At 45.0% G+C, this 26,668-nt stretch overlaps 1 protein-coding gene across 1 annotated transcript in view; it reads right to left on the bottom strand.

Annotated features, from left to right (window-relative positions):
* The window catches only part of FGF9 (fibroblast growth factor 9), a 69,072-nt gene extending 48,104 nt beyond the window's left edge, over nucleotides 1-20,968 (bottom strand). The window contains exon 1 of the mRNA XM_070751687.1: nucleotides 19,584-20,968. Within this exon, the coding sequence (XP_070607788.1) occupies nucleotides 19,584-19,860 (277 nt within the window). The 5' untranslated portion in view covers nucleotides 19,861-20,968. The remainder of the gene's footprint in view (nucleotides 1-19,583) is intronic.
* Nucleotides 20,969-26,668: the final 5,700 nt, after the last annotated feature.

The following is a 26,668-nucleotide window of genomic DNA, read 5'->3' as shown; positions in this document are numbered from 1 at the left end:
ATCACTGGGATTCGTGCAGCAGAAGGCGGTCCCTGAGATAATCTGGTCCGGTGCCATGAAGGGCATTATAGGTCATAACCAACACTTTGAATTGTGACGGGAAACTGATCGGCAACCAATGCAGACTGCGGAGTGTTGGTGTAACATGGGCATATTTGGGAAAGCCCATGATTGCTCTCGCAGCTGCATTCATAGTGCTTTACAGCCCTAAGTGGCTTACAAAGAGTAAGCATATTGCCCCCAGCCCTCAGGGCCCCCATTTTACCAACTTTGGAAGGATGGAAGGCTGAGTCAACCTTGAGCCTACTGAGATTTGATCTGCCAGGTGATCAGCAGAAGTAGCTTACATTACTGTATTCTAACCACAGCAGCACTGAGGGTCCTAAACTACCAAGTCATAACTCTTTCTTTAAAAATCACAAGGCAAAATGAGCAGCAAAGAAATCTAATAAATAAATAAAAACTGACAAGCACATATCATGCTAAGCCAATGCCAAACAAACCCCATTACGGTTTTCTACATAGCTGAACCAGTGAAGGGCTGCAAAAAATTTTACTACCACGCTGTGGCCGTGGTTATTTTGTGGGGGTGGCTTGCCGGCCACGTGACCAAGTGGGAGTGGCTTGACAATCATGTGACTGGGGTGGCTTAAAGGTCATGTGACTGGCTTAAAGGGGGCCAACTTGACATCACTCACATCAAGGGTTTGGGTGCCTGGCCTCTCCTCGCCTCAGAGATACAATTTCTCTATCTATTTACTATTACTGAACATTCAAAATATAATATTCTATGTATATATGCCTTATGTGTACACACATATTACACACCGGCACAAAAAAGTATACATAATTTACCATATAAACTGTATGCGTATGTACACACCTACACACACACACAGCTCTTCTAAAATTATACACATTCAACCTCATTTACTGCGATAGGAAAAACATACCCAAAGCCCAGAAGGGGAAAAAGAAAAAAATTCAAAATTTTTCTACTGGTTCTGCGTACTTGATCAAAATGTTTCTCTTGTTTTTGCGTACCTGACCAAAATTTTTCTACCAGTTCTGTGTACCTGACCATACCTGTAAGAGCCCATCACTGAGCTGAACCCCTAAAAGAGGTGATACTCAGGGGTGGGCAGCAGGCAGGATGGGGTGGAACGCAGTTCCACCGGGGGAAATGAACTGTGTGCCCAGCTCCAGCTGACTATCCCATCCTCTTCCTCTTCCTCGGAAAGCGGCAGGGAGACCAGCACCGGCAGGAGTTGCAGAAGGCCCATTTCCTCCCCCCCCCTTTTCTCAATAGCTGATCGGCACCCATTCCAGCCTGAGGTGGGGGGGGGTGACCTAGGAAGGAGAGTGCGGGAAACGCGAAGCAAATTGTCACCCCAGAGAGCGACACTGGTGAGGTTGTAAGTCGAGGACTTAACAGTTCACTTGAACATTGATGATCGTTCAAGCCACTCCCACCTGGTCACATGATCAGCAAGCCACTCCTACCCAGTCACATGACTATCAAACCACACCCACAAAATAAGCCACACCCACAGTGTGGCAGTAAACGTTTTGGCTGTCCATTACTGGTGATACTTTCATACCAAACTGTTTCCAGTTTTACACTCCCTCCAAGGCAGTTGAACTGCTGAGCCTGAAAAAAGTAGGGAACTCATACTAATTTGACTCATATTCCCTGCAACTGACCAACGAGGAAATGCAAAAGCACAATTTGAGAGCAAACCCCTATTTTAGTTGTTGCAGGCATTAGAGAAGCTAGAAATTAAATCCCTTCCCCCAACTCCACACACAGAAAAAAGAAATCAAGACAAATTGTGTCCTCCCATACACAAACAATGGGAAAAACCCTGAGAAGGGGAGGATATCTAAATCTTCCTTATAACCTACATTGTTCATAACAGCATCTGAAGGTATTTATTAAATTCGATTCATAATTAGCTTCCATTCAATCCATTCATTTTGCCTCACTTATTCAAAAGCAATACTTGCATCAGTCAGATGCGCCCAAAGAACTAATGAAAACATCTAGTTTCAAGGGAATTAATACAGTGGTACCTCTACTTACGAACTTAATTCATTCCATGAATTAAGTAGAAAAGTTTGAAAGAAGAAGCAATTTTCCCATAGGAATCAATGTAAAAACAAATAATGCGTGCAATTGGGGAAACCATGGGGAGGGTGGAGGCCCTGTTTCCTCCCAGGAGATTCCTACAGAGGCCTCAGATGCTTCTCCCTGCCTTTTCTGGCCCTGTTTCCTCCCAGGAGATTCCTAGAGAGGCCTCAGATGCTTCTCCCTGCCTTTTCTGGCCCTGTTTCCTCCCAGGAGATTCCTACAGAGGCCTCAGATGCTTCTCCCTGCCTTTTCTGGCCCTGTTTCCTCCCAGGAGATTCCTAGAGAGACCCCACGGAGGCTTCTCCCTTTTCCGGTTACAGATTCGGAAGCTCAGGTTTCTAAGTGGAAAATGGTTCTTGAGAAGAGGCAAAAAAAATATTGAACACCTGGTTCTTATCTAGAAAAGTTCTTAAGTGGAGGCGTTTGTAGGTAGAGGTACCACTGTATATCAGGCCACTAGGATTATGTAGGTTTGTGTATCAGCTTAATGAGTACCATCTTCTATCTGTTGAACTGAAAATTAGCTCGCCATTGCAATTGTCTCATCAGATTCTATAAAAACATCTGGCAATATAGTTGAATGTAGCACATGCAGTTACTGCATTTCATCTGCAGTCTTTCTGACAATGCAAACTGTGTTACAGCTGCAGCTTTTCCTGGTCTTTGCAAAGATCTGGCTGCTGCATCATCACCAATGTGAGCTGGAGTCACAAGCTATGCATGGAAGGTCACAGATTGCAGAAGAATGGGGGTATGGGGAGGGACCAGGGACTCTTCAGACCTTCCCCAGAAACATGCATGTTTTTGCTTTATTTTTTAAAAAAATTCCCTGTCCTTCCATCTAAGAGGATTAATTATCTCCTATTCAGAAATTGTTTTTGCCTGGGGAAGTGTGTAAAGAAAACTCCCTAAAGGTAATGGGAAACGTATTTGCCAAATGCCTTCCCATTTCAAAGTGTTGGCTCTGCTTCCAGAACGGCATAAATAATAAAAGTTAACAGGCATCTTTTATTTAAGGAATCTATAACTATGTGGAAAAGGGAAAATCCACACACCTGCCAAATGTTTCATTTTTTAAAAATGCCCATCATTAAAATAGGCAGGTGTGTATGTGACAGGAAGGCTTAGGAGGAGGAAGAGGAGGAGAAGAAGGAGAATGAGGAGGAGGAGAAGAAGGAGGAGGAGGAGGAGGAGGAGGAAGAGGAGGAGGAAGAGGAGGAGAAGAAGGAGAATGAGGAGGAGGAGAAGAAGAAGGAGGAGGAGGAGGAGGAGGAGGAGGAAGAGGAGGAGGAAGAGGAGGAGAAGAAGGAGAATGAGGAGGAGGAGAAGAAGGAGGAGGAGGAGGAAGAGGAGGAGGAAGAGGAGGAGAAGAAGGAGAATGAGGAGGAGGAGGAAGAGGAGGAGGAAGAGGAGGAGAAGAAGGAGAATGAGGAGGAGGAGAAGAAGGAGGAGGAGGAGGAGGAGGAAGAGGAGGAGAAGAAGAAGGAGGAGGAGGAAGAGGAGGAGGAAGAGGAGGAGAAGAAGGAGGAGGAGGAGGAGGAGGAGGAGGAGGAGGAGGAAGAGGAGAATTTTATTTGTATGCCACCCAACTTTGGCTCACAGAATATAAAAACAAAGCGTACAAGACAAATCTAATACAGTATTACCTCATGATACGAACTTAATTGGTGCAAGGAGGAGGTTCGTAAGACGAAACATTGTTTCCCATAGGAAACAATGTAAAGTCAATTAATCCGTGCAACCAAAACCCCCCCTGCAAAAAACGGCTTTCGGCGACTGCTGGGAAGCCGCGGGGCTGTTTTAAAAGGTGACAGCCGGCCTGGGAGGCTTCCCAGCACCGCCCGAACCCGGGTTCAGGGGGTGCTGGCAAGCCCCCCAGGCCGGCTGCGACCTTTTAAAACACCCGCACCGCTTCCCAGCTGTCTCCCGAAGCCGAACGCGGAAGTTCGGCTTTAGCGTTCGGCTTCAGGAGACAGCTGGGAAGCGGCGCAGGTGTTTTAAAAGGTCGCAGACGGCCTGGGGGGCTTGCCAGCACAACCCCGAACCCGGGTTCGGGGGGGTGCTGGCAAGCCCCCCAGGCCGGATGCGACCTTTTAAAACACCCGCGCCGCTTCCCAGCTGTCTCCTGAAGCCAAACGCGGAAGTTCGGCTTTGGCGTTCGGCTTCGGGAGACAGCTGGGAAGCGGCGCGGCTGTTTTAAAAGGTCGCAGCCGGCCTGGGGGGCTTGCCAGCAACCTCCCGAACCGAACCCGGGGTTCAGCAAAATTTTGCCTCTTCTTACGAACTTTGTTCAAGTTATGAACCGGCATTTGGGAGGCTTCTGGGAAGCCCTGCCGCCCGGCTGTCACCTTTTAAAACTGCCGCGCGGCTTCCCAGCAGTCTCCGAACGCCGGTTCGTAACTCGAAAAAAGTTCGTAAGAAGAGGCAAAATTTTTCTGAACCCCGGGTTCGTATCACGAGTTGTTCGTAAGACGAGGGGTTCGTATCTTGAGGTACCACTGTACATTAAAAAACTACAGCTAAAAAACCAATGTATTATATATCTATTATATACTGCAGGAAACTCTTTAAGAATCAAGACATGTGATTCAATTTCCATCTCATTTTTCCATTCAACAATCCCAGGGCAACGAACTGTAAGTACTGTTTACTGTTTCATACATTTATTGTGAGAAGTTAGGAAAGAATTTTTAATACAAAGGGAATACCCTACTTCTGCAATTTGACAACATAGTCTGTTGATAAATATCATGGGTACCGAAAACTAATATAGCATAAAATCTTACATCACTAATGTCAGCCTCACTATGTTTCATGTCTCCACACGCTTCGGCTGCCATGAGGCATGGGAGGTGGGATATGGGACATTTGGGAGGGGGAGATTCTGGAGGACCCTGATAAATTTCGTTTTCCAAGCAAAGGCCAGGATAACTTTTGATTTCCTGAAAAGGAGGTGAGAAGAAAGTCCCTTAGAAGATGTACAGTGATCCCTCTATTATCGCGAGGGTTCCGTTCCAAGACCCCTCGCGATAATCGATTTTTCGCGATGTAGGGTTGCGGAAGTAAAAACACCATCTGCGCATGCGCGCCCTTTTTTTCTATGGCCGCGCATGCGTAGATGGTGGTTTGCGTTCCCCGCCGCCCACGCAAAGGGGAAACCCCGGCTCCTCGCTGATGCCCCCGCCCGCCCGCCCGCCGCCTGCCAGCAAGAGGGGGAGAGATAGAGAAAGAGAGAGAAGGAAAGAAAGAGATGAGAGAAGGAGGAAGAGAGTGTGAGAGAGGAAGAAGCAAGATAGAGAAAGAGAGAGAGAAAGAAAGATGAGAAAGGAAGGAAGAGAGTGACGTCATCGGGTGGAAAAATCGCGATATAGCGTTTCGCGAAGATCGAGATCACGAAACTCGAGGGATCACTGTATTCCATTAAGTACAACATGGGGATGAAGATGTGTCCACCTGACAAAGATGGACAATGGGGATTGGTATTTCCCAAAGGGGGGCAAGTGGGCTTTTTTGATATGAGCTACTGTCTGTCACACCTTTTTCTTTAGTCTTTGGCTTTGCTCTTGATACTTACTACATACTGATTTGAGTAAAATTCACTTTTGAAGTTCAAAATAGACTCTGGGTTTTATTTTTCTTAAATTCCGATTGAAGCTATCTGACAACTTCCTTGGGGTCTTTGAAAGATATACAAGTAATCTCAACTTACGACCACAACTGAACCCAACATTTCTAAGCAAAATAGTTGAGTGTTGCTCTTTTTTTTCGTGCAGTTGATGTGAATCTGGCTTCTCCCAGGGACTTTGTTGGAAGTTGGCTGGGAAGATTACAAATGGTGATCACATGATCCCAGGACAATGCAACCATCATAATTACATGCCACTTGAGCAAGTGCCTGAATTTTGATCATAGGAATGCTGCAATGGTTGTTAAGTATGAAACCGGTCCTAAGTCACTGTTTCAGTGGTGTTCTAATTTTGAACAGTCAGTAACTGAATGGTTAAATCCAGGATGACCTTTACTTGGAAAATTAAAAATTGTAGTTTGCAATGGCCCACAGCCTAGTTTATATCTCTGCACACTTGCCCAGGGGGGGGGGGGAAACAACATAAATAGTAGAAAGTTTTTGAGAGACTTAAAGAGGCAAGACAAAGCAATTGCAACAACGTCCTTTACATAAATGGAAAAGTTGTCATTAGTCAGGACATTATGGTAGCCATTTTGAGTAATAGATAAACTATCCTGTATTCCAGCTATTTGAGAGATGCAAAAATGCCAAAAGGACTATTAGGTCTAAAGGCAGGCTACCACTCAAATACAGAAAAGACAACAGAACAAAGAGTTGTTTGAAGCTCTGATTCCAATGACTTGCTCAGATCAAGAATCCAAATTAAAGCACTCTTGACAGATGATAACTCAACCTTCACCTCAATATATTCAATAGATGGGAGCTTACCACTTCTCTAGTTACTTGATTTTACTGAGAGCTAGTTTGGTGCAGAGGTTAAGATACCAGGCTTGTTGTTAGTTGTGGTCATGTCTGACCCATCGTGACCCTTTGGGCAACATCCCTCCAGGCCTTCCTGTCTTCTACCATCCCAGAGTCCATTTAAGTTCACCCTGACTGCTTCAGTAACTCAGTCAAGCCACCTCATTCTTTGCTGTCCTCTTCTTTTGCCCTCAATCTTTTCTAGCATTAGGCTCTTCTCCAGTGAGCCCTTCCTTCTCATTAGGTGGCTTTCCAAAGAGTAGTCAAGGTTGATCTTTTAGAAACATAGAAACATAGAAGACTGACGGCAGAAAAAGACATCATGGTCCATCTAGTCTGCCCTTATACTATTTCTTGTATTTTATCTTAGGATGGATATATGTTTATCCCAGGCATGTTTCAATTCAGTTACTGTGGATTTACCAACCATGTCTGCTGGAAGTTTGTTCCAAGCATCTACTGCTCTTTCCGTAAAATATTTTCTCACGTTTCTTCTAATTATTCCCACAACTAATCTCAGATTGCGCTCCCTTGTTCTTGTATTCACTTTCCTATTAAAAACACTTCTCTCCTGAACCTTATTTAACCCTTTAACATATTTAAATGTTTCGATCATGCCCCCCCTTTCCCTTCTGTCCTCCAGACTATACAGATTGAGGACTGATGGGTTTGATCACTCGCAGGAGACTTCTACAGCATTGTTTCCCAACCTTGGCAACTTGAAGATATCTGGACTTCAACTCCCAGAATTTCCCAGCCAGCATTCGCTGGCTGGGGAATTCTAGGAGTTGAAGTCCAAATATCTTCAAGTTGCCAAGGTTGGGAAACACTGTTCTACAGCACCATAGTTCAAAGGCCTCAATTCTTTAGCGCTCAGCCTTTCTTATGGCCCAACTTTTCACAGCCATACATTGATGCCAGCTAGAAACTGGGAAATTGAATTCTAGTCCCACCTTAGGCATGAAGTCAGCTGGGTGACCATGAGCCAGTCACACACTCTAAACCAGGGCTGTCAAACTCCCAGCCGGTGGGCCAGATGTGCAGCCCACGCCCAGTTTAGCAAAGGGGTAAAAAGTCCCGATACGTCACATGACGACGTGAGTTTGGCACCTCTGCTCTAAACTCTGGAAGGAGGCAATGGCAAACCACTTTTGAAAAATCTTGGAAAGAAAACTCCATGGGCTGCAGTTTCCAGGAATCAACACTAATTCAAAGGTGTGCACACACACAAAAACATCCCCTTTGAATTGCTCTTATTACAAGGAAAATAACTTGTAATATTCAGCTGGAACCTGCTCTCCTCAAATGCATTATTCCAGTGATGGCGAACCTTTTTTCCCTCGGGTGCCGAAAGAGCGTGTGCGCGCATTATTGTGCATGCGTAAGTGCCTACCCCCATAATTCAATGCATGGGAGGGGCAGAAACAGCTTCCCCCAGCCCCCATGGAGACCCTTTGGAGGCCAGAAATGGACTGTTTCCCAACTTCTGGTGGGCCTAGTAGGCTTGTATTCCACCCTCCCCAGGGCTCCAAAGGCTTCCCTGGAGTGGGGGAGGGTAAAATTGCCCTCCCCCATCCTCCGGAGGCTCTCTGGAAGCCAAAAACACCCTCCCAGAGCCTCTGTGTGAGCCAACAACACATATGCATGTTGGAGTTGAGCTAGGGCAAAGGCTCGCATGCCAGCAAATATGGCTTCGTGTGCTACCTGTGGCACCCATGTCATAGGTTCGCCATCACTGCATTATTCTGTGTCATTTCCTAAGAAAATGGGAAACCATCTAAGCAATATCTTTTCAGGTATTTACCAACTGCCCCATATGCTCCTACCCTAGTGTCTTCTCAGGGCTAAACATGCCCTGTTCCTTCCCCCTGTTTTCAGAGAACTTAATTCCTTAGACTCCTAATTCTCCTGTTGTCTAAATCGTTTTATAATATGGTAAGCAGAGTAAATTGGAACATTATTTTGTGTAATTTAGAAGCTCTACTTCTGCACCCTAAAAATGCATTTATTCTTTCGGCATCGGCTTATATTTAGTTTTCAATAAGCTATTACGTATTCCTATTTCACCAGAATCATTACCAAGCCAGTACGCTCCTGTCTTATACATGGAGATTACATTTATTTTTCTTAAGACTATTTTACGTTTTTCTCTGCTAAATTTCATCTTATTCAGCCAACTTTTATTTAATATTTCAAGCTTATCAGCAAAAGTTATGACAGTCTCTACTAACTTACATACTGTACTGCCAGAAAAGCACAACTCTGACAAAACTGAGTTCTGCCACTGATCAGCATTTCTTCTCAGCAGATGCCAATCTTGTCAGCTAGCATGCAATCCATCCACCTGACAGTTCATGGGCAATCATAGAATCATAGTTGGAAGGGACCTCCAGGGTCATCGGTCCAACCCCCTGCTCAATGCAAGATTCACTAAACCATCCCAGAAAGATGACTGTCCAGTCTCTGTTTGAAGACCTCCAGTGAAGGCGAGCCCACCACCTCCTGTGGCAAACTGTTCCATGGTTTATCACCCTTACTGTTAGAAAGCTTTTTCTGATATCTAATCTAAACCTACTCCCTTGCAGTCTCCCTTGCAAAATATACAATTACATTCTACTCAAAAAATAAAGGGCACACTTAAACAGCACAATATAACTCCAAGTAAATCAAATTTCTGTGAAATCAAACAGTCCACTTAGGAAGCAACACTGATTGACAATCCATTTCACATGTTGTCAGCACATTTAACTTTGAACAGAACAAAGTATTCAATGAGAATATTTCATTCATTCAGATCTAGGATGTGTTCTTTGAGTTTCCTTTATTTTTTGAGCTGTGTGTGTGTGTGTGTGTGTATGTATATATACTGTATATATATATAACTCCATCCATCCCACTGAACAAGGTCACATTAATAGGTATTATTTCCAAATTATGTCAGAAGTCAAACTTTTCCAATAGGTCCTGCATAATCTAACACATTGTCAAATCTAGCAATGAAACAGTTCTGGGATGGGGCCATGGGTTGGAGATGGAGCAGCCTTACTCTCAGCTATTAAATGGTCATAGCTAATTAAGTGTCAAGTACTCCAACCAACTTTTCAAAAGCTTGCTAACTAGAATGTCAGAAGATATATTGCCAAATAGTTTGTTATAAATAAGATAAATTATGTCTATAGCAGTGATGGCGAACCTATGGCATGGATGCTACAGGTGGCACGCTGAGCCATGTCTGCTGGCAGGGGAGCTGTTGCCCTCGCTCAGCTCCAACACGCATGTGTGTGCCGACCAGCTGATTTTTGGCTTGCACAGAGGTTATGGGAGGGCATTTTTGGCTTCCAGAGAGCCTCCAGGGGGAAGGGGGAGGGCATTTTTACCGTCCCCCACTCCAGGGAAGCCTTTGGAGCCTGGGGAGGAGAAAACATGAGCATACTGCCCCCCCACCCCCCCGAGAAGTTAGAAAACAGGCCATTTCCGGCGTCCAATAGTCTACTATGCAGGAAGTTTTAAGATTTGCCTGAGTGAGGAAGCAACTGAAAATTCCAGAGATATTTATTAGATCATGTTGAAAAAATATTTGAAGAAGTACATGATAAGCCAAGTCCCCAAATCCTTGCATGGATGCAGTCACATCACCTCCTAGAGTTCTATTCCATTTTGAGGGCTTCTTCTCCCCCCCCCCTCAAGATTTTTGAGCAGGTATAGATACTCCTAACATAACTTCTCCTCCCTTTCTATTGTTTCTGTTCTTTTGAATAAATTGCATCCTCAGCTGCTAAATCCCTGTTTGGAGAATCAGTCAAATATCCTCTACATGTTTGATTAAACACTTCAGATATGGAGCATAGATTAATGGATAGATCTGGGCTTCCATTAAACTATGAAAGTTGGGACATATGTGGGAAATTGTCTTAATAAATGAATAGATGGACCCAAGCATTCTGTATTGCTTAACTTGCCCCATAGGCTGATTTTTACAATGTACTAAAGTGTAAATTTGAATTCAACACTTTTCCTAAAGTCACATTAGATTTGACTGATTACAGACCATGAAGACGTTACTTAGTGACTACAGATATATTCTTGTCATGATGATCTATCCCTAACATGGTCCTTTAGCTTTTCTAACAGTGAACTCACCACCATGATAACCAAGTCTATTGGCCTTGCTGCTGCTGCTGCTATTCTTTTCTTCTATCTCTTTTACCATTAGACCCTTCTCCAGTGCTCACAGGAGAAAAATTATTTGCCCAAATAATAATCTGTATAATACCTTAACCAGATGTTCTGGTTCACCCAACATGTTAAGAGAATCACCCAACTTCCATACAAAACCACATACTGTCCAACTCTACCTTAGCCTAGCATGCTGTACAAAACCAACCGCAGGACCATAATGTTGGATACAACTACACCTAAACCCTTGTTTAAAGCATGATCTGCCCAGGGCTTCTCCATTACCCACTTCCCTGGTAAATGGGGCATCACAGTCTCCATTTAAATCTAATTGTGTAAAGGGCAGCTTCCCAACCAGATGTTCCAATGTCAATGTCAAGTGGATGCAGAAGTTGGTAATAATTTAATGGCTTGCCACACTATCTATAGAAGACCAAATTTGAGAGAGGTGGTTTTCAGGAGGGAACAGATGCACCTACAAAGCATTTTTTGAGTGGTTCAAGGACATCCTAAGACCAACCACTGGAGTGGAAGCAAAGAAAGGATTGGCCACTTTGGCACAATCTTAGAATAGAATTCTTTATTGGCCAAGTGTGATTGGACACACAAGGAATTTGTCTTTAGGATACAAGCAACAAGTTACAGTCATACAGTCCTAAGTGGGAGGAAAAGGATGATAGGAATGATGAGAAAAAACTAGTAGAAATAGAAGTGCACACTTAGTAAAGTTTGACAGTGTTGAGGGAATTATTATTTAGTAAAGTGAAAAAATTGTTCTTGTGTCTAGTTGTCTTGGTATGCAATGTTTTGAGGGTAGGAGTTGAAATAATTTGTGTCCAGGATGTGAGGGGTCAGTAAATATTTTCCCCGCCCTCTTTTTGACTCCTGTATTATACAGGTCCTCAATGGAAGGCAGGTTGGCAGCCATTGTTTTTCCTTCAGTTCTGATTATCCTCTGAAGTCTGTGTTGGTCTTGTTGGATTGCAGAACCAAACCAGACAGTTATAGAGGTGCAGATGACAGACTCAATGGCCAATGTGACAAGATTGTGGGTGGGGGACAAGGGATGTGAGTGGGAAACTCAGATCCAGTTTTCCCTGTGCAGGTGTCAGGATGGCTCTGGAAATAAATTGGAACTTTGAGGAGTACTTTAACTAAGACTCTGATTTAGTTAAGATGCTACCTGCAACCTTGACAGTCAAAAGCTTTTACCTACAGAGTGTTACCTCACAAAGGCCCTGAGCATTTTTGCTACCATTATATTTTCTAACCCTGCTTTCTGAACAGTAGAAGACAATGTGATCTCCTTCTGAAGGGGCAAGTCCTGGATGCTTCTAAACAGTGATGGGCTGCCAAAATTTTTACTGCCACTGTAGGTGTGGCTTATTTTGTGGGTGTGGCTTGATGGTCATGTGACCAGGTAGGAGTGGCTTGCCATCCATATGACCAGGTGGGAGTGGTTTGACAACCATGTGACAGGGCACTTAAAGGTCATGTGACTGGATGGGAGTGGCTTACTGACCAAGATAAGTTTTCAAATAGCTGCTTGGACTCTTTTTTCGTTGATCAAGTCACATTATTTGAATAGCCACAAAAAGGACAAATGATAAACAGCATGATTTGTTGATGAGCACAGTAACATTTTACGGTTTTGTACTGAACCGACAAGGTTCAGGATGATAACAGATTAGGCAAGTAACTCAATTTTCTTTAATTCCTATAAAAATTCAGTTCTAGATTATGATTAAAATGGTTAAAGGGTTTATGGGTAAAAACATACTATTTATTTATTTCCTATTTTAAAAGTAATTAAGGATCATACTAAGGTACAGTAGTAGAGAAGGAAGGACAATAAAATAGCTATTAAGTATTCAATGAATAGTGCATAAGTGTGACTGAGTTGACTGCTTTTTAACGTAGTGGGATTTTAGCTGATAGTTTTAACAAATTAGATTTGTATCCATATTGTTTTATATTTATCCTGTGAGCCGCCCCGAGTCTTTGGAGAAGGACGGCATACAAGTCTAAATAATAATAATAATAATAATAATAATAATAATAATAACAACAACAACAACAACAACAACAACAATCCTCCCACTTAGGACTCTATGACTGTAACTTGTTGCTTGTATCCTAAGATTTTTATTAATATTGATTGTTTCTTTATTGCTTATTTGACCCCTATGACAATCATTAAGTGTTGTACCACATGATTCTTGACAAATGTATGCTGAGAGCATATGCACCAAGACAAATTCCTTGTGTGTCCAATCACACCTGGCCAATAAAATTCTATTCTATTCTATTCAATAATAATACTAATAATAATAATAATAAACAACTTACTACCCCCACTCCCTCCCCCAGCAGCAGCCCATTATTGCTGCTAAACCACCTTTTGAACAAGCCCATTAGGGGCAGGGAGGAAAAAACCATAAACAAGGAAGTCAGATATATAACACCTAACCATCAGTTTTACATGGGAGTCACAAACTTTAAAAAAACGAGCCCGGCGGCTGGATTTCAGTTTTTGGCTCTGCGGCTTTGCATGAAGGAAAAGAAAGGGCGAGAAAAAGGACCAAAAATAGCTCCCGAAAAGCAGGAAGCTGGGTTTTAAGCAGCCGCAGGGCAGCGAGGGAAATAAAAAGCCGGCCGCGAGGCGAGGTCAGTCCTCCAGAGAGGCTCGCGCGTCTCTCTCTTTCTTTCTCACTCTCTCTCTCTCTCTCCTCAGGCACCTTGCTCTGGCTCTTCAAAGGCCTCAAACCGGGAAGCGCGGCGGAAAGCCCCGGGCTAGAGAGAAGGGCTCCCCCCCCCCGCACACCATCCCCCGAAAGTGTCACTGCGGGGTCCCCCTTCTCCCATTTTTCCGAGCGGTTTCTCTGCCATTGGGTTTCCTATGTCATAACGAACGGCGGGGGAAGAGAGCGCACGTCTGCAGTAGTTGAGGCTCCCCATCTTTGCGCTGCACAATTCCGGACGGGCAGTGGGGGGGGGGGGGCGTCTCCAAGAGTTAGCGCTTTCTTTCCTTTACCACACGCATACCCCTACACCTGAAAGCCGTTTGGAGCCGCCAGAACAAGGCTCCCATCTTTGCGCTGCACAATTCCGGGCGACCAGTGTGTGGGGGGACGCCTCCAACATTTAGCGCTTTTTCCCCCTTTACCATACAAACACACACAGCCCCCTGAAAACCGTTTGGGGCCCTGAAAACGAGGCTCTCCAACTTTACGCTGCACAATTCCGGATGACCAGTATGTGTGTGGGGACGCCTCCAACATTTAGCGCCTTTTTCCCCTTTACCACACACACACGAGAAGGCTCCCCCTCTTTGCGCTGCACAATTCCGGACAACCAGTGGGGGGGGGGGGGGGGGACACCTCCAACAGTCAGCGCTTTCTTTCCACACACACACACACGAGAACAAGACTTCCCATCTTTGCGCTGCACAATTCCGGAAGACCACTGTGTTGCGGGGGGCGCCTCCAAGAGTTAGCGCTTTCTTTACACACACACTCCCTTGGCAGCCTTCCCGGATTCCTTGTGGCCCACCTCCCCACAGGTCGCACCAGTCTTGCCAGGCGCTTTGGAATGGAAGGAACCTTGCCCGAGGACGTTCCGCGCTTCACGGAGAGGCGCGCGCGCGCCCACGGCTCCCACCCGGGCACGTAACCTTGCCGCCACCGTTTCCCTCACGCCAGAATTGCCTCGCCGACCATTATCCGGGAGGCGCGAAACCCGTCGCGTAACTCTATCGGGTTCTCCCCCTCGCTCGGCTATTGCGTAGGGCTGAGGGGAATAAGAGCGCGCCTCTCCAAATGGCGCGCGCACGCACTGCCTGGGTTCCGCGGCCTTTTAATTTACTCGGCCTGGATTTATTGGGCAACTAAACCGTGAGGTGGTTACTTTGCGGTTTAGTCTTATTTTTCTCTCTCCTGCTTTTGCCAGAAGCTAACTGCGGAAAGGGGAGGGGCGGTAAGAGAAAACCACGAGGAATGCGTGTAGTAGTAAGAGAGCAGGGCCAATGCAATAGGCACGCCTATCTATCCACCACACGCTTTCCAGAGATCATGGTGGCCAAATTTGGGGAGACTGATATTTCGCATAGTGACAGGTGACCAAAAAAAGCTTGGCCATACAGAATCGCAAGTTACAGGGTTTTCAAGTCCAGAAGACTAAAAATGTTGCAGAAAAGGTTTAAACTTTACAGCAAGATCAAACTGGCACATAGGGGTCTTTTTCATAGCTGGACACATTTACTAATGGGAGGAGGGTGTAAACATCACAGTGAATCGATATTCTCATTTATGTAAGCAGCCCTGAGTCTGAAGGGTGGCATAGAAATCCATCCATCCAACCAACCAACCAACTAATAAGTAAGTAAATAAGTAAGTAAAGATTCTTTGGCATGAAGCTACAATGGACTTTAAACCAAAAATCGATAAAATTGCTAGAAGATGGCAGCTTTTTCTATATTTCTTGACTAGTAACCACTAATAGCCTGATTTTTTTCCAGTACAGATCTTGTAGTAGCCTAAATAAATGGGTAATCTAAAAACTATATTTTGTGGGTTGAATAGAAATAGCTACTTTGAGAAGAGTGAGTCCAAGTATAAGTTGAGGATGAGTTAACCTCTTCCATTTTTGTGGTAATGAATTCCTGTTGCTAATCTTAATAAAAGGGCAAGCTTTTTAAAAAGCATATTCCACAACTTTTATATAACTGCATGACTATCCTGCTCTCTGTACAATCTAGAAACCAAGCTAGGTATAAAAGAAGTCAAGACATACAAAGCTTGATGTCTTGCCAGGGATATTCAGAGAGGCTCAGTCCTAAGTTTCCCGCACTCTAAAAGATATAACTATACCACAGGTGGTTTTTATTCTTTTGGAATCACCTGTGCTCTGCAGGTGCCATTTCAGGAATCTGAACTGTGTATGTAGCTTTTCTCTCTTTCATGTTTATCGCTCTATTAATCTAGTTCATCTACAATCAGGATTCCTTTACAACAGCTGGACATACTGTAAGTCAGCTTGCAGGCTGCACAGCTTCAGAAATAGCACCTGTGGATTTGCTTCACACAATAAGCATGCTGAAAATATGGCCTATCAACTCAGAAAGTTGAATTTATTCAGCTAATGATACAGCAACAAGTTATATGTAAATAGCTGCTGAATGCAGTGGAATCTGCCCTAAATGGGCGGTCATGGGGTTTGCAGCCATATAATTTTCACTGCATGATTTGCTGTGATGAAGCAAAACCCATATTTATTACTTTTACTAATAGATGTTGACCACACTGGCACTTTCTATACATTTTGGATTTCTGCCACCACTATTGCCAAGCCCAAAATTACTGGATCTGAATTCCAATACCAATAGAAAACAAGGATGTTGGCATGGGGTGTCAAAAAATTAAAGGTGGTGTTCATGGCTATTGCTGCAATCTAAGCACCACCTTTTTTCAGGGTACTTTGTGATGAACATTTAAAAGGTAAGAAAGGTGTGCTGGATGCCCCTTGACCTTATTTTTTTTGACAATTCCGCAAACATCCTGCTAGAAAAGAGGATATCACCACACCTAGCTCTATAATTTTACCTAATCTTCCAAATTTTGTTGTGCACCACTCCAAAGCTATTATTTTCAAGGGAAGAAAACAGCTGAATTTTTGTTACATTCAAAGAAGCAAATAAAACCAAAACCCCAGCATTTCTGATTTATAGAAATAATATTATCTGGCATAATTTCCCCATTCTGTGTAATAAAAAATGGTCCCCTAATTAAATTTTCCTTGAGTCAAAGTCAACTCTACCTTGACAGTCCATAGGGTTTCCTTGATAACAATACAGAAGTGATTTGCCACTAGTCTCAGCCATCTCTGTCTGCTGTCCTGGGATTTTCTGCATGCTTCCCCTCCCAACTACTACTTAACTCTCACTTTTCTTAAGATTGCCACCATTCACAAGGTCTTTCTTCTTCACTTTTAACAGCCCCCTAGTCTAAGGGTAGATAAAGTTGGCTCTTCTAGGATGACCTACAAGAGCCAACTTTGTGGACTTCAACTCCCAGAATTCCTGAGCCAGTCATGCTAGCTCAGGAATTCTGGGAGTTGAAGTCCATATATCATAGAAGAGCCAACTTTGCCTAGCCCTGCCCTAGTCATAAGTAGGTAAAATGGATAGCCATTTAAATCAAATGAAGGATCTTGAATTTTATTTATTTATTTATTGTTAGAGTTGAAAGGGACCATGTAGGTCATCAAGTCCAACCCCCTGCCTTAGCAGGAAATCCTATAGCACCCCAGCCAAATGGCAGTCCAATCTCCTCTTGAAAGTGTCCAGAGTTGGGCAGTTCACAACCTCCGCAGGCAGGCTTGACTGCAAACGATGCATTGCTCTGAACCGGTGGCATAAGGCAGTGGCCCTTCGATTATTATTTTTTTAAGGAACTATCCTCTGTAAAGAGGGTGGGATATTTAATTCAAAGAGCCAGTTCAAACCGAGTGGAGAGGGAGGGAGAGATGGCGGAGTTTAGGACCCCGCGGCATTGTCTTCCAGCCGCTGTTGCAGCCGCGCAAACGCGCGAGGGAGCAGGAGCTTCAGCTCGGCCACCGTACACCTGCTACCGGCTAAGCCGGCGGAATGGGCGCTGAGCGTTAAGACCCGATTGCAGACCTCGCATTTTTTTTAATACACCGCAGGCTTTCCCACCTCGTAGCCGAAAATGCACCGCGCCGCCTCTAGCCCCGGTCTTTTGAGCGCGCGCGTTGCATGCATTTACATGCACGCAGCCACGCTCACACCGTGCTGCACCAGATCGCCAACCGGGTGCAAGAAGGGGGCTTGCGGAAGACGGGAATTCATGTCCGATCGCCCAACTTTCTTTCTTCCTTCCCTCCGGGAATTGCTACCGCCTCTTTTAGAGATTCCTTTCACTGTCACACGCCCCCCGCGTCTAACACTTCGAGCAACCTTTTATTAAGTTAAAAGGGGCTCCTAGGGCGCTTCGCAAGGCTGATTCTCTTCGAAAACCGCGATGGGTTTGGGGGGGAGCTGAAAAGCGGGTGGGTGTCCTCCAAGCTAAGGAAAGCTAATTCGGGCGAGAATAAAAGGGGGAGTGGGTTGTAACAAGATCTGGTTCCCGTTTTCCCCTTCGAAGGAGGTCATCCTTTCGTTACAGAACTGCGGCATTTCCAAAACGGCTCTCGAAAGCAGTCAAAGGCACGAAATGGAGCTTTTGGGGGGGGTTTGGTCCAGTAAGGCAGTGTTTCCCAACCTTGGCAACTTGAAGGTATTTGGACTTCAACTCCCAGAATTCCCTAGCCAGCGAATGCTGGCTGGGGAATTCTGGGAGCTGAAGTCCAAATATCTTCAAGTTGCCAAGGTTGGGAAACACTGCAGTAAGGGGAAGGGCAATCACCAACTGAACTTTTTTCTCTTTTACGATCTGGGTCAAGTGCAGTCAGGTGGACTTCCCCCGCGAGTCAAGTCCGTCCAAACCAGCAGTCGGGAGGCCCGGCTCTCCAGAAGTGGGATTGCATTCATTCTCTCCCATTTTCCAAAAAAAGTTCAGTCCGCAGTAAAATTAAAAATCACGACCCGCGGGCTTAAACCCAGCGAAATAAAATCAAAACGCGTGGACCCTTTGAATGCGTGGCATCCTCCCTTGCACCAAGAGCTAAGGACTGCAACTCCCATCGTTCCCAAATCTTGGGGGGGGGGGACACACACAAAAGCCTTTTCTATGCCAGGATTTCTTCTGGAGCGCACGCGAGTTGGGGAGAAAGGCTGAACAAGTTCGCCGGCTGTCTATGCTGAGTCACAGATAAGATTTTTTGGGGGGGGGGAGAAAGGGTTTTTTTTTAAAAAAAAAAACTTTAAGCCAAGTCTGCGTTCAGCTGCTAAATCAGCGCGGGTCTTTTTCATTTGACGCTGGGATTGCTAAACAGGCTGGCATCCATCCACCCACCCATGCAACAGAAAGGCGAAGATGATCAGCAAAGGTTTCCCCCTTCCTCCTTTTGTGCTAGAATTATTTCGGGACCGAAAGGTCTTGCCTTGATTTGTAACGCCGCTCCCGACAGAGAGCGGGGCTGGCTGTGTGCGGACAGCCCTTCTCTCTTGACTTTCTCTTCCCTTCAGCAGCGAAGAGCCGGCTCTCCAAGACGCTCTGCTGCGGTTTAAGCAGGTGGATGGGAGCCGATAGGAAAGAAAAGGAAGACAGGGAAGAACAGATCGCCCAAACAGAACGATGAAAGTGCAAAGAATAGAATAGAATAGAATTCAATTCTTTATTGGCCAGGTGTGATTGGACACACAAGGAATTTGTCTTTGCTGCAGATGCTCTCAGTGTACATGAAAGAAATGATACATTCAAAGCCCAATTCTCTGCACGTCTTACTTAAGAGTTTAAAGATGCGACCGGGCTAAACAGGCAAGAGAATCTCTCCTGCCCTGGTTGGAAAACGGATTCACTGAAAGCCTAGCTGCGCCTCTGCGGAGAAGGAAACCCCTTCTCGTTATTTAACGCTTGCAAAGGAAAGGAGAGCGAGCGCGGGCCGCATCTATAGCGCTTTCCTCTCCAAACGCACGCACACACACACTCTCTCTCTCTTACTTGGGCACTTTGCAGGGGTGTGCAAATTCGGGAGGATTCACAATGCCGGAGCGCCCTCTCTCCTTTTCCTCCCCACCCCATCCTCAACCTTGCGCACCCACCCACCTTGCGCAGTTTAAAGGGGGTCAGGGTGACTCCTTAGCGCAACCCTCCCGCGGCCGCCACCTACCAAATCTGCTGTGGTCCTGCCTGGTGCCTTGGATGGTGCCGTTGGGGAAAATCTCCAAGTGAAATCCAGTCCTGCAATAGAGCTGCCTCCGCCTCAGGATGCCTTTTAAGTGATCCAGGTCCGTGACCGCGGGCCCCCGGGGAAGTCCACCTGCTTCGGACTGGCCCAGGTGGTCGCTCAACAAAACCGGGCTGTCCGCCGGCAACACGGGCACGTTCCCGAAGGGGCCCGAGTCTTGGACCCCGAGGTAGTTCCCAACTTCGCCTAAAGGAGCCATCAGGAGCGGGGGGGGGGAGGAAAAAGGGGGGGGAAGCTTTTTTTTGACGGGGCGAGGGCAGCAAGTAATTGCCGGTGCCCGGTCTAAGATATATATTTCTTCCTTTAATTAATTTTTTTTTAAAAAAATAATGTGTTTCCACTCCACTTCCCCCTTATTACATCGAGGGGAAAGGTGGGGAGGGAAGGGAAAAAAAGATTTTTTTTCTGTTTTAATCCATCAATAATCGCCAACGGGTTCCAAAAACTAAAAATAAAAAATAAAAATGTATATATGACCACCAGAATAAGGTAAGCCCCGCTGGTTTTTGGCTGACTTGGGGGGGGGGGGGGTGTTCAAGGTCAAACCTGCCAACTCGATCTGCAAAAAGCAGCGCGCTCGCTCCGCACCGGGGACATAGCTCTCCTCCTCTCTCTTTCTCTCGGGTTGCGGGTCTTTGTAGCCACGGACTCTAAAGGTCTCCGTTCCCGGGGCTCTTAAAGCAGGCGGCGAGGTCTTCTTGCCCGGTCTCAGCCGTAAAAAGAATTAAACATCCGTAGTTTCTCCATTGGGTTGAGGAGCGGAATGACCATAGCAACTTGGGCGCCTTAGGCGTTTACAGAGCGCAGTGGGGATACGCATGGTCGATAGATGGCATCTCAAATGCCCGGCTTCTTTATATATATATATAGAGAGAGAGAGGTTCTGCTTTTTTCCGCTCTTTTTTAGTCTATACCAGACTGCATCTTATCAGCGTGAATCCTAAAAAAAAAATAAAGGAGATGGGGAGAAGAATGAGGGTGGGGGGACGTTCACATTGGCTGGCTGAGGTTAAATCCTGCCCGTCTCCGAAAGGAGAAGGGGATTTCTTTGGGGGGGGGGAATCAGAATATTGGGGGGGGAAACTTTTGGGACGTCCAGATCGATTTCTCCAGGATCCTACGCGGGTGCTCCTCGGTTACAGTCCGGCCGACGTTGCAAGCCTCGAACCACCCACAGGCGAGAAGGAAGACAGCTCCATCCAAGTTGCTGGGAGATCTGCCGGGTTTTTCCCTACGAACAGGTGTAAGCTGCTGACCGGGCGGCCGTTTGTACTCCCTCCGGCCCCGAGCTGCTGCGGCTCTCGTCTGTGGCTCTCCCCAGCCGAGCACGCAGGGAAAAGTGGCGCAGGAAGAGGCATTGGGCTGGGTTTAAGGTAGTCCAGCTTGCGGGGCTCGGCGGAGGGGCTCCTCCCAGGTCCTAGCGCTCGAGCGTTACCTGCTTGCAAGGAGAAGCTCTACCACCCTCCACCCCACCCCCTCCGCACCCGGCCTGGCTCCAGGCAATTGAATCGCCGCTCTCTCACCAGGACCGGCGCGCGCGCGCGCTACACACACACATTTCTTTCTCTTTTTTTTACTGGTCTGCGACACTCCTGGGTCTGTGTGGGTATGCAGCAGGGCAGAAAACGATGCGGACCAGAAACTTGGAAGCCGCAATTGAGTCAGGAGCTCACACAGGGGGGGGGGGGGAGAGAAAGGGAGATAGAGAGGGAGAGAGAAAGGGAAGGAGGGAAAGAGAGGGAGGGAGGAAAGGAGAGAGGGAGGCAGAGAGAAAGGGAGATAGAGGGAGAGGGAAGGAGGGAGAAAGGGAGATAGAGAGGGAGGCAGGGAGAAAGAGGGGGGAGGGAGAGGGAGGGAGGCAGAGAGAGAAACGGAGATGGAGAGAGAAAGCGAGGGAGAAAGGAAAGGAGAGAAAGGGAGATAGGGAGGAGAGGGAGGCAGAGAGAAAGGGAGATAGGGAGGGAAGCAGGGAGAAAGAGGGGGAGGAAAGGAGGGAGAGAGAAAGGGAGGGAGAGGGGAGGGAGGGGAGAAAGAGGGGGAAGTGAGGAAGATGGAGGGAGAGGAGAGGTGGGTTAGATCAATCTGGTTGGGATTGATTTGATTTATTTCTTTTCTTTTTTCCTTTTTTTTGCTTTGGGTTAAGGGGATTGGTCACCCGAGTATGTAAAAGGAAGAGCCCTCCCCCCTCTCATAATGTAGTAGATGTTCTGCATTCAACCCGGCTCCAAGTTTTCCCAAGTGGCTTAAAGTGGTATTTTTAAAACCAAAAGCTGGCACTTTCGAGCTTTTACTTTGGGACTTCGGGTGGGAGAAACACGCGCGCTTTCCAACCCACGCGCTTCCTCTCCCCGCCCCCTTCTCTTTTTCTTTCTTCAAGCGGCAGCTCCGCCTTCACAACTTCCCTGGGAAGCAAATTCCATGCGTCCCACGAAAGAGTCCTTTGGGGTTCCTCCCCCCCAAAGAGAGACAGAGAGAGAGCAAGGGAGAGACAGAGAGAGAAAGAAAAAAGAGACAGAGAGAACGAAAGACAAAAAAAGAAGAGGAAACAGAAACAGGGAAAGAGAGAAAGCAAGAGAGACAGAGAAAAAGAGTCTAAGACAGAGATAGAGAAACAGAAAAAGAGAGACAGAGACAAAGAGAGAAACAAAGAAAGAGAAACAGAAAGAGCAAGAGACAGACAGAAAAAAGAAACAGACCGAGGGGAAAAAGAAAAAGAAAGAAAAAGACAGACAGAAAAAGAGAGAATGAGAGAAACAGAAAAAGAGGGAGCTAGAGACAAAGAAAAAAGGAAAGAGAGACAGGGAGAAAGAATGAGGGAGAGAAACAGACAGAGACAGAAAAAATAGGGAAAGAGAAAAAAGAAAGAAAAAGAGAGAGAATGAGAGAGAAAAATAGAGGGACAAAAAAGAGAAACAGAAAGAGAAAGAATCCCAATGAGGCTCTGAGGCTTTTTTTATTTTTTGCTAGCCGGAAGTCCAACCACCAGAAGACCGGGAGGGGGGAAGCGCGGGTGGATCTGGAGTGATCCAGTGGCTGCAAAACTTAGGGACGCTCCCTAAGAATGTGGAGGGAGCGTGGTTTTTTTCCCCTGAGGGCACCTGAGGTGGGTTTGTCCTTCTTTTGAGAATCCTTGGCAGTCCTTCTGCCACAGGTCCTCAAACTTGGCAACTTTAAAACTTGTGGACTTCAACTCCCAGAATTCTCCAGCCAGCATGGCTGGCTGGAGAATTCTGGGAGTTGAAGTCCACAAGTCTTAAAGTTGCCAAGTTTGAAGACCTCTCCCCTCAGTTGCCCGTCCTTTTTTCTAGCCTCTTTCAACCATTCCCACTCCAGCAGCTCCGAATTCCCGCGGGCGTCCCTCGCTTCTGCCGCAAAGCAGGCTGCCGAAGAACCCACGCGGGAGGAAAGCAGGAAAAAAACCCCGGTGGCCCAGGCGAGACGGGGCGGCCTTGATATAGTCGCCAGGTGCTTGCGTGTTTTTTTATTATTGTTATTTGCGGGGGCGCAAAGCTGTTTAAGGAAACCCGGCCTAGAGGCCGGGATGACGTTTTCCACGTGGAATCTGGAACCTGCGTGGCTTATTTTTGGTAAACGGCTGGCTGAACGTTTGAATGCAACCAAACGTTTTGAGGAAAAGCCAATGCATGAGACACACTTGGAGCTCTCTTTTTTTGTGACCCCCCTGAAAATGTTCCCGGAGGGGGGGGTTCCGTTGTGAAGAAGACCCCCCCCCCCTTTTCAGGCAGCAAATTCTTTATTTTTATTTTTATTTTATTTTTTATCTTTCATCCTTTCTTTATTCTTTATTGGCCAAGTGTGATTGGGCACACAAGGAATTTGTCATTGGTTCACATGCTCTCAGTGTACATAAAAGAAAATACACATTTGTCAAGGATCATGAGGTAAAACACTTAATGGTTGTCATAGGGGTCAAATAAACAATCAGGAAACAATATTAATAAAAATCTTAAGGATACAAGCAACAAGTTACAGTCATATAGTCATAATAGCCCCTACCCTCCTTGCCTTTTGCAAACTCCTTACCAACTCTGCCTTCAGGCATGGGGGAATTGAGACATTTTCCCCTAGGCCTACATAGTTTTATGTATGGTATGCTTGTGTTGTATGTTCTTTTAAATAAGGGGTTTTTAGATTTTAAATATAAGATTTGTTCTCTGTATATTTTTTAAAATCTAATAAATAACTGGGAGGAGATGCGTGATAGGAATGATGAGGAAAAAACTATTAGTAATAGTAGTTCAGACAGTAAACATTTTGACAGTGTTGAGGGAATTATTTGTTTAGCAGAGTGATGGCGTTTGGGGGGGAACTGTTCTTGTGTCTAGTTGTCTTGGTGTGCGGTGCTCTATAGGGATGTTTTGAGGGTCCCTATCATCAACGTTTAGCCTCAGGATTGCTTTTCTGTATACAGTTTTCAACCATGTAGTAAGAATCAAGGTTTTGCTAGGACTAGTTTGCAGCCAGCATGGAGTTGTCCTCTAAGAATGCCACCTTTAATTTGATGGCAAGATGGATGTTGGACATTTTTAAAGTTGCCTTGAAATATATGAAAGGTGAGATTGCCAGTATATTTAGTATTTCAGTTCCTCTCAAATACCTAATAAGATCACCACTATCCTGCGCAACTATGTATATGATAATAACAACAACAACAACAACAAAGTTGGAAGGTACCTTGGAGGTTTTTCTAGTCAAACCCCCTGCTTGGGCAGAAAACCCTACACTACTTCAGACAAATGGTTATCCAACATCTTCTTAAACATTTCCAGTGTTGGAGCATTCACAACTTTTGGAGGCAAGCTGATCCACTGATCAATTGTTCTGTCAGGAACTTTCTCCTTAGTTCTAATTTGCTTCTCTCCTTGATTAATTTCCATCCATTGCTTTCTGTCCTACCTTCAGGTGTTTTGAAGAATTTGACTCCCTCTTCTTTGGGCAAACCCCTCAGATCCTGGAACACTGGTATCAGGTCTCCCCTTGTCCTTTCTTTTCATTAAAGTAGACATACCCAGTTCCTGCAACTGTTCTTCATACGTTTTAGCCTCCAGTCCCCTAATCATCTTTGTTGCTCTTCTCTTCTCTTTTCTCCTCTCCCCTCCCCTCCTCTCTGCTTTTTCTATAAGTACATCCTCTTAAACTAGGATAATATATGCAGCATCTTAAGATGCAAGGGGAGATGCTAAACTAGGTTTGTTGATTGAATTTCTATTGATTGTATTCATACCTAACTTTTAAGCATAATGTTGTGTCCGCACAATATCCAAAGCCAATTTAGAATGGTGTTCAAAACCTATCAGTGATGTTATTGTGAAACAGAAATTCAGCTAAAATAGCTTGCAATGTGTTTTTTGAGGACTGCAAGATGCAGCAAGATTACTCTCAAAAAGGTAAGCAAAGACAGGAGTAGGAAAGTTCTAAGACTTTGGCTGGACTCCTAGACCTGACTCCTAGTCCTAACTAGACTCCTAATCCTTAATATCTTAAATCAAAAAGTTCTGGAAGAAGCCGTTGGCAAATAGAGTTAAATATCCTGTTTTTGCCTGTAAGAATTCATGTGGTCACAAATGTAAACACAAATGATAGAATCATAAGTTAATAATCAGAAGGCATTTTGAAGATGATATGTTTCAACTATGTGGATTTCAACTTCCAGAATTCCTGAGCTAGCATGATTTGCCCAGGAATTCTGGGAGTTGTAATCCATAAGTCATAGAAGAGCCAACTTTGCCTACCAGCCAATGCCCACAGCCACAGCATCCCCCACAGATGGCCACCCAGTCTCTCATTAAAAACTTCTATTAAAGGAGAATTCAACACCTCCTAAAAAAAAGCTCATGTCATTGTTGAACAGCTCTTATCATTAGGATATTTTTTTCCTGATAGCCAACTAAAAATCTACTTCTTTGCCATTTAAATAAGTTGGCTTTAAATTACTTCAAAGGTGTTTTGTTTGTATCATTGAGCTAAAAGTCTCACATGAGCTTCTTAAAGTTATTTTTGTATTCTGATTTTGAGCATCATTTGTGAAAACGTCCTGACAGTAGGTTCTCAGTAGAAGTCACATAATATATTAGCCCAGAAGAAAATTGAGTTTTGGAGATCACACACACACACACACACACACACACGAACACCAATGAATGTTTTAAAGTGACTGTCTGACTTGTAGGTAGCAGTTCAGTCAAATTCTTCATGAAATTCTGTATTCAGTATCTTTAATCATGTTTTTAAAAGAGTGCTTTGGAACCACAAGTCTAAGTTTCATTGTGGCCTATTTCATTTTCAAAGAAATTCAGAAAAATGAAGATTTATTCTTTTTAGTCCCATGCTTCAGTATCTGCTTTAACTATGAAAAAACAACACCATGCTCTTTCAAATGAAATCTCCATAACAGGAAATTTGAAAGAATTGGCTACATAGGCATCTGTCAAGATACTGCTTCATTTTCCTGCCTGTAGGCAATGGGTTGGACTGGGGGTGCTTCCTTTGGTTATTTCTATGGTTGTGTTCACCTGAACAAAGGAAGAGCATCAGGTAATTCTGTAAGAATTAATCAAAATCTCTTTTTCTTGCTTTGTTCCATAAGATTATACACAGCTTGCTTTGTCATCCTGATTCCAAGAATCATGTTAAGCAAGGCACTTTATATTGACTTTCCTTCTTGTTTTTTTAATCCCACTGAAGACATCTAAATCGTTTAATATATCAGACTAAGGAGATGTTTAAAAACCGATAAAGACATAATTAAAAACAACAATGCATTGTAGAATACCTTGATTTGCTTGACAAGTTAAAGCTACAATTACAGTTTCTACTTGAAATGTGCAAAATTCATTGATCCAGAAAAAAACCCTCTGTTTTACTCCAGACCACACTATTCCAGAGGGAGAGGGGGCATTTTGGTATTTTCTAAAAACAAATCCTTCAAAACACTAGTAGTTCAAGTTATTATGAAGGGTGGTCTGAGCCTCACAGGCTTGCTTCAT

Source organism: Erythrolamprus reginae, chromosome 4, assembly GCF_031021105.1.
Source record: "Erythrolamprus reginae isolate rEryReg1 chromosome 4, rEryReg1.hap1, whole genome shotgun sequence".
In the NCBI taxonomy this organism is placed as follows: Eukaryota; Metazoa; Chordata; class Lepidosauria; order Squamata; family Dipsadidae; genus Erythrolamprus; species Erythrolamprus reginae.
This window is presented reverse-complemented; position numbering and strand designations above follow the sequence as displayed.